An 8940-nucleotide genomic window follows, 5' to 3' on the forward strand; every position below is an offset into this window, starting at 1 on the left:
GCCAGCTGTTTCCTTTATGCTCCATCTTCCTGGAGCCTGAGGGAGCGAAGAGAGCCATCTTAACCCAAATGCAACAATATTCTGCTTATGAAGTGAAGCATGTTAAAACAATACTGTGATCCATAACACTCAAGGTACATATTATGAAATTATAATGAAAGATGGAGGAAGTTGGTAGATATATGTCCTTGTCCAAAATATCAGGTCATGTTACACTAGAATATCAGATACTTTCTATGCCCTCATAATTATATCCAATTATAATATTTAGTCCATGTATTTAGTAAAGTACGTTACCGTTCAAAAGTTTGGGGGTCTGTACTATGTTTAATGTTTTTGAAAAAAGTCACTTATGCTCACCAAGGATGCATTTATTTGATAAAAAATGTAGTAAAACACTAGAAATGTAAATTCAGTATAATTCCATTATAAATCATCCTTCAGTAAAATTATTAATTACTTTAAACAGTTTTCAAAATTCAGCATTTTTGAATGGTAGTGTATGTGTATAGACAAATACAATTTTGAGATATTTGTATGTTTGAATGTTAATTAATTTATGACTTCATGTTAAAAATTCTCCCATAAAAACTTTAATAAGCTGCAATGCTTTGACCCAAACTAGGTCTTCATCAGGCGCTATGCATACAAACATGAGGACTTAATATCTTTTTATTTATTTGATTATGTATTTCATTTGTCTTTAACTGTTTTGCTTGTTTACTCAAATAGGCATTTGGTCATATTTAAATGGCTAAGTGGCCTATTGTATTTTTTTAATATAGTAAAATTACACATATTTACAATTCACAAAGTTTACGCCAAATTCTATGAGAACCAATTCTATATAAATAATCATTACAGGACAAAATATTGGTTGTATATAGTCTTATCAGTCGCAGGTTATCAGGTTTACAGTACTCCCCATGGTTACACTTTATTTCGATAGTCCACTTTAGACATTCTATTAACTATAAGTAACTTTGTAACTACATGTCAACTACATGTCAATTAATTCTCATTAATTTGCAACTACATGTCTACTAACTCTCAGAGTAGACTGTTAGGGTAGGTTTAGGATTAGTAGAATGTTGACAAAGAAAGTGTTAGAAGATATTAAGCAGACAGTCTACTAATACTCTACTAACTGCTAGTTGACATGTAGTTGCAAAGTTACTTACTGTTAATAGAATGTCTAAAGTGGACTATCGAAATAAAGTGTTACCCTCCCCATTTTATCTGTAATGCGGCAGGAAAGTTTAGCTGTTAAGAAAACAAAGAATAATTCTTTTTTAACACATCCAGACGAAAGTCCAATAAACACCAGACATGGAGCAACTGCCAGCAGTGGTGTAAACAGAGACAGCACAGAGTTTCATTGTTTTTAAAAAGTCTGGCTCATATCTTTTAAATCCATGTGCTCCAGATTTGAAATATTAAGTTTCACTCAGTAAGAGCTGGAGCATTCCACAGGACTGTGAGCACAAACTGAATCACATTCATGAAACAGCTACTACACATATAATAAATCTAAACTTGGTTCCATCTATTCATTTTGATTGATCAATATCATAAAAAGAGTGGTTGATCATAAAACATAATGGGTTAATAAGAGTGTGGCATGTTTACATGGTCATGAGGACCTGTCTTTGAAGATTTATGAATGAATATCTATTACCAGTTGAGCAGATCACTTAATCTATTGCTTTGACGTCATGACGGGCCTCTAATATATCTGTCAGCGATATATAATGACAGTTATTCTTTCTTCACAAGATCTGGGCAAAGATAAACTCTGTGTGAAAGGAAGCCGTTTTCTTTTGCTTTAATGGAAAGAATGTGTCGCTGAAGGAATAGTTATGTTTTTATGGCAGTGCATGAGTATAAAAAACACATCTACTAATATGAGGTAATAGTTCCTCCCACAATGAAGAATCTCTAACCAGGCATGATGGTCTTCTTGCACTCATGGCATTTGGAGGAGTACTCATTAGAATAGCACTCGGTGCACAGCAGCTGCTCATCTTTGGTAGAGAAAGGCTTGTCCACCAGTGAGCGCTTGCACTGGAAGCAGTGGAAACAGTCCTCGTGCCAGTGACGGTCCTTGTAGGACAGATCCTAAAGCCACAAAAGATGCGCTTTCATGACAATGGTTGAATTAGAGATAGTAACACACATATGGACCCATCCACAGTCTGTTTGATGACCAGCTGATGCACTTTTCAGATCTGTAAGCTCTAATCTGATTGGTCGGTTTTATGCAACTTCATACAGAATGTTATTTTAAGCGATGTTACCCTGCTGTTGCAGCCGATGGGTTTCTTGCACTCCTCGCAGGTGTTGGAGTACAGGCTCTCATAGCACTTCACACAGTAAGGGTTTTCCTCACGAAGAACATACTTCTTCCCAAACAGAGACTCCTTGCAGTAGTGGCAGTCATAACGCTCTGTCATCTTCTCTTCTGCCTTTCAGTCCTGTGATGAAGAGTATAAGGAGATGTGTAAAAATGTCAAAATGATGCAATCTTTGTTTATATTTATTTTGCTCAAACTGTCATTAACTATTGAGTTGTGAGATATTCAGATTTGTATTTTTTTAGGTCACTTATACAATGATTGTGAAATTATTTCCAGATGTGCTTGCTTCCACTGAAGCTCAAGATGCTCTTTGGATCGTCTCAAATCATGCTGGAGAACATGATCATCAGATTTTGCTGGAGAAACTCATGCATCATAAAAGCAGTGTTATTTCATTGTTTTTGATATGCAGTTATGGTTTTTTTTATAGTATTGTTTTTTTAATATTTTCATTTTAAAGTTTTAGCATTTTTGTCTATATATAGACAATATATTTAAATTAAATTGTACTTTTAGTTTGTTTAGTTTTTTAGTTATTTTAGTACTTAAAATTTTCAGTTAATGTTTATTTTAATTTCTATGGTTTTAGTTTTGGTTAATTCTAACAAATACATTTCCCATTCAACATCTAACTCAATTTTTTTTATGATAATAATACAATTTACAGAATTATAGGCAATTTCACTAGGGGTCTCAGACTTTTGGAGCCCATTTCATACATTTTGCAACATTTTAACATTAAACTCCTCATCAGCGTTTACTGGTTACATTTATATGATAATGGTTTTACAAAAAAATCGAGAAATTAAGAAGGAAAGAAAGAAAGAAAGAAATATATTAAGAGATGAGGGTTTATAAACGTTTTAGTGTTTAAGGAGATATCAGATGTTGCTAACCATAACATCAGAAGCTCATAACATCAGAAGCATCAGCAATTCACTCTCTGTATGGCTAACAGTGATCAGTCATTCTCAGTCCTAGTGCACACTGGATGGAGCACACTGGAATTCCAAAGTGTAGTACATCATAGCATCATAACCAGCCTGTTATCTCACCTCCAGCTGTCAGCCATTATGTTATGTATCAGCATGTGTTCGTGTGCGTACGTAAATGTGCCTCTGCTGGCAAGCATGCGATTACCTAGAAACATGAATGGACTTTTTTCTGAGAATTATCTATCTTTCCTGTAATAGGCCACATAATTCTATTGTTACAACACTGATCTGATTCTAAAACTGATCTGAACGCAAATCATTCAAAGAAACATTGGTGTTCAATGTGTATCTTATGTGAAATTAATTGAGAGAGAAATTGTGATTTCTTCTAAATTATTCTTAATAACAGAATGACATCTACTCACGCGGCTGTCTGAGTCCTGGACCTATTAAGCCTCTCTGCGTATTGTTCCCATGAGCCCTGTGATGCTGAGCGCCGCCTCACTCCGTGCCACCGCCTCAGGGGTCCCCAGTGTCCCGCACACGCTCTCTCCCTGTTCCTCAGCCCCCTGCTATCCCGTTGTGAGTTTGTCTAACTGAGCCCTCGTCCGGCCCGGGCTTTACTACTACACCAAATCCCCCTCTACTGTTTTACCATAAAAGGCAGCAGATGGAAACCAGGAGAAGCGGCTCTCTTGCTTAAAATCCTTCTAAGAAAATTCTTTGACTTGCACAGTCAGTCCTTCACTCCCCCCTCCTCTGCTTCCTGTTTGTCTTGCCCTTTTCTGCTGTCTCACTTCTTCAGGCTTTCTCCCTTTCTCCATCCAACTGGCAAGCCATCTCAATTCTTTCCATTGGTTTCCTTCTACGTCTTTTCACACTATCAAAATAGCATACTGCAGGTTATTCTGACCATATTTTCTTGTGGAAATAGGTTGTCCATGGGTCTGACCATGACTTACTATGTACTATGTACACAGGATGACCATGACCATACTGTGCCACTAAATATTAATGTTTTTTTGGTAACACTTTAGTATAGGGACCAATTCTCACTATTAACTTGCTTATTAGCATCCCTCTTACCAACATATTGGCTGTTTGTTAGTACGTATAAAGCACATTTTCTGCATGACCATATTCTACATCCCTAATTCGACCCAATACCAAAACTTAACAACTACCTTACTAACTATTAATAAGAGGCAATTTAGGAGTTTACTGAGGCAAAAGTCTTAGTTAATGGTTTGTTAATAGTGAAAATTGGACCTTAAAATATAGTGTGACCATTTTTTCAAGCACCTTTCCTTCCATCGTACTGAACTTGACAAAATCTTGCCTTGGTTTGACACAGTACGGATAAAGTGAATTGTTTAAATAAAATGACTAAATTAACTTTAACTAATTTGTTTAAATGAAGTTTGAAATGATTTATCAATCAATCACTCTTATCTGTGATTGCTGTAAACCAGTGGTTTTCCAAAACTGTGAGAACCTGGTTTTTCAAAGGAAACTGGTTCTTCAGTTTATAGTTGTTTTGCCTTATTTTAATAAAAAGTTTGTTTCATCGTATTTTATCGTTTTAAGTCATCTTGAGGCCTGTATCCAGGGCTGTTTTTGGAAATGTACAGTACTTACAACTTTGCCTTAGACGTATCTAAATGTAGGAAGCAAAAAAGGTTCCTGACAACCTGATGGGGTTAGTCTTGAATTGGGAATGACATAAACTAATGTGCAGTGATACAGATGTGCTAAAGCAAGCAAATGATAACATTTATAAAATATCATGCAATAGATCTAAATAATTATACTTGGGTTCATTCTTTTGATTCCTCTTATGTTGTCATTCTAATCTTATTTGTCTTTATTGTCTTTTATTGTTTGTTTCTAATCTTCAGTCCAGTAAATACATAGAATCCTCGCTATGATTGCCTGCAACTACCCTGTAAAATTTGACAAGACTACATTCATTCAAGCAAGTTTGGTGGTGGCTGCAATAATTCAGTTGAAGATTTAAGATGGATAAACATGGTTGTTAAAGCTTAAATATCAAAATTATCCTGTTTGTCAGCTGAAGCATTCTTGGCAGTTTGTAAAGCCCTCTTTTAAGCTAATTCACTTTTGTTTATGAAATTTTGTCACCAGCACACTTGATCTAAACTGATCTCCTCTAACAAGATCTCTCTTGGGCATGACTTGGTATTTCTCTAATATCTCTTTTTATAATCCTCATCTGTGTTCGGAGACATCTGCGAGTGTCATCACACAAACATATCACACAATGCTAATTAAAAGTATAGCAGAGGTCGGAAAGATAAACAGAAAGCTTTTAGATGACACTAAAAAGAGAAGCCAGACAGGTGGATGGAAGACTAACCCTCCTGAGATTAAGACCTTGTTTTCGCGCCCCACACACAACCTTCACACCCCCATTCCTGCTCCAGCACAATCCATATCCATGGAGAGAGTGAGACAAGAGTCTGACCACCCATCATGACTCTATAAACGCCCACCGTGCCTTTTATCTTCTCCATAAATGTTTTAAGAGAGACTTAAAGCTGTCATAGACCTTAGTGTGTCATATACAAACCCGTTAACACAATACCAAGCCACTGTGAGACAAATCCTTTACTGCAGACGTTTGTTAGTAGACTCAAATGAATGCTTTTTGCATTTTTTTAAAGAAATTAATAGTTTAAGTTGTAATAATATTTCACAATATTACAATTTTTACTGGATTTTTTTTAATGCTTTTTTTTGGTCTAAAGGAGTGATATATTCACCTAATAGCGACTGTGCAGAATGACAGAAGAACAGCCATAAAGCAGCAGATGTGATGACAGAGGCATTGACATGACAGATACTAGCACAAACTGGAGTGATTCTGACAGAGAACAGAGGTTTAGTGATGGATGGTAGTTGTATCATTGCTCACGAGTGTGATCTGGCATTAGTATAATCTACCTGTATAGACACGAGTGCCTGTGGTTCTTACCTCAGGAGAAGAGCTGTCTGTCTGTGTGAAGAGTCTGGCCAGACTGAGCGTAGAGGCTCTCGGCTGGGGTTGTATGTTCTCCTGATTAAATTACTCCACCTATGGAGTGACTAATTGGAGTGGTAGGGTTTGGGCAGGCTTTTTCTATCAAGATGAGCTATAAATACAACACAGCAACACTAAAAGTACCAGCACACTAGATAAAGCCCATCTGCGTATAGACACACACACACACACAAACACAAACACATACATTCCCTCTTACCTCTTCAGTCCTGTGTCCTTTTAAGGCCTCGTTTAGTTTTGTGAGAATTACATTCATTCTGAAATAAATATAAAAAGATTTTAATCTATTACAACAATTTAAAAAAACAATGATTTTATGATATTTTTGTCGTGTTTTCTAGTAGAAAATATCTAAAAGTATCTATTCCTGAAACATGCTTGAAAAGCTAAATTGTGTTATGATATTAAGACTTATTTTCAGAGAATATATCGTGAATTAAATGTATTATTCTTAATCCATTAGTCCAAGCATAACAATTTTGTTTAGCTTAAAACAAGTGGATGCGGTTTATGATTTAGGATTCATCAACAGGTGTAAATCTGGCAATTTTTCATTTTTATGTATCAGAGTATTCGGTCTTCATTTTAAAGGGCTGTGCCATTATCACATTGCTATTGATGAAAGTAAAATACAAGCATGGACAGAAAAGTGCTTGGACCCAAACGTGTATTATGTAAGATTTTCTGTTTCGTAGTAATAACTCTTGTCTTCATCATCTGCGTCTCATTCCCTCGCTTCATTTCTGCCCCTCAAGCGTTTGTGAGAGAGAAGCGAGCCAGAGCAAACAAACAACTTGGAGAATGTTTACAGACCTCCTCTCTTGCAATGGACGTTTTTTTATTGAAACATTTTTATGTGACAAAACACATTTTTATTTGACTTTAGTTGCCTTTAGTTATGATTCTTTAATTCAGATTTAAAGAAGTCAGAAGAAAAGTTTATTCACATGTTCAAAGTCCATCTAAAAGTAAGTACTCACATAAGTTATTTTAAATACATTGTCCTAACAAACGGTCTCTTATGCAAGCAATTTGTGACACTGACCCTTTAAACTAATTTGTACACTATCGTTTTTGCTTACAATGAAGCACAAGATGATCTTTGGGACATTCTAAAATCATATTAGGACATAATGGATCATGTGGCTTGAGTGCACATGACATTCAGAAAAGGGATATGCTAAGAAATGCTGAAATCCATGTAAATTGTTAATTCATTTTTTCACTTAAATTGTATGCTGATAGTGAAATTTACAATGAAAAACTTATTTACTTAATTAGAAAACAATGCAAGATGCACTTTACTAGTGGTCTCAGCGTTTAGGATACAGCTGCACAGTGGCCCCAAAAAGTATATGGACACAAAAGTCAATCTTAAAGGCATAGTTCGCCCAGAAATGAAAATCCTGTCATCATTTACTCACCCTCATGTCTTTCCAAACCTGTATGACTTTTTTTTCCTCTACACAAAATAAGATATTTTGAGTAACGTTAGTAATAATACAGTTGTGTTCACCACTGACTTTAACTGCATGGACAAAAAACAATGAGACATTTTTCAAACATATCTTATATGATTTTTATGTTCCACAGAAGAATGTCATACGGGTTTGATGACAGAATTTTCATTTTTTTAGAGTGAACTATTCCTTTAAAAATGTATTGTCAGCACAAGCACACATTCCAATTAAACATTTCACAAAACAATAAATATTGTTTAAATAAATCGTGTTTGGACACTTTCTGGCTTTTCGCACATGACATTCAGAAAAGGGATATGCTAAGAAATGCTGAAATCCATGTAAATTGTATGCTGATAGTGAAATTTACAATGAAAAACTTATTTACTTAATTAGAAAATAATGCAAGATGCACTTTACTAGTGGTCTCAGCGTTTAGGATACAGCTGCACAGTGGCCCCAAAAAGTATATGGACACAAAAGTCAATCTTAAAGGCATAGTTCACCCAGAAATTAAAATCCTGTCATCATTTACTCACCCTCATGTCTTTCCAAACCTGTATGACTTTTTTTTCCTCTACACAAAATAAGATATTTTGAGTAACGTTAATAATAATACAGTTGTGTTCACCACTGACTTTAACTGCATGTACAAAAAACTATGAGACATTTTTCAAACATATCTTATATGATTTTTATGTTCCACAGAAGAAAGTCATACGGGTTTGATGACAGAATTTTCATTTTTTTAGAGTGAACTATTCCTTTAAAAATGTATTGTCAGCACAAGCACACATTCCAATTAAACATTTCACAAAACAATAAATATTGTTTAAATAAATCGTGTTTGGACACTTTCTGGCTTTTAGAAGTTAATGGATCATGTTCATAGTGATGTGATATACTACACCTGTGGACCTGAACTTCAGGAGAACTGCATACCTCCCATTGACTCCAGCTGGCATGCAATAGCAAAAAAGATGTGGAGAAATCAACATCATTTGTTTCCCAACTCCACTGGACATTACCTTTTAAGTGTTTTTTTGGGGGGGGGGAGGTCCAAATGGGAAGAAGGATTGTAAGGTTTTCAAGAAATATCCCCCGCTCTCTCCACTTAATACCATACA

The 8940-nt window shown here is 35.4% G+C and overlaps 1 protein-coding gene across 1 annotated transcript; it reads right to left on the reverse strand.

Moving 5' to 3' along the window:
• Positions 1–4: 4 nt before the first annotated feature.
• LOC107602880 (four and a half LIM domains protein 2-like) lies at positions 5–4259 on the reverse strand (the record flags this gene model as incomplete). Its single annotated transcript, XM_016295490.1, has 4 exons — positions 3718–4259; positions 2298–2474; positions 1944–2118; positions 5–36 (listed from the first exon to the last, which is right to left on the reverse strand). Coding segments are annotated over exons 2-4 (363 nt in total), but the record flags the coding sequence as incomplete, so codon positions are not given.
• Between the last annotated feature and the right edge of the window lie 4681 nt (positions 4260–8940).

This window comes from Sinocyclocheilus grahami, unplaced genomic scaffold (assembly GCF_001515645.1).
Source record: "Sinocyclocheilus grahami isolate Dianchi unplaced genomic scaffold, SAMN03320097.WGS_v1.1 scaffold337.1, whole genome shotgun sequence".
NCBI classification, from domain to species: domain Eukaryota; kingdom Metazoa; phylum Chordata; class Actinopteri; order Cypriniformes; family Cyprinidae; genus Sinocyclocheilus; species Sinocyclocheilus grahami.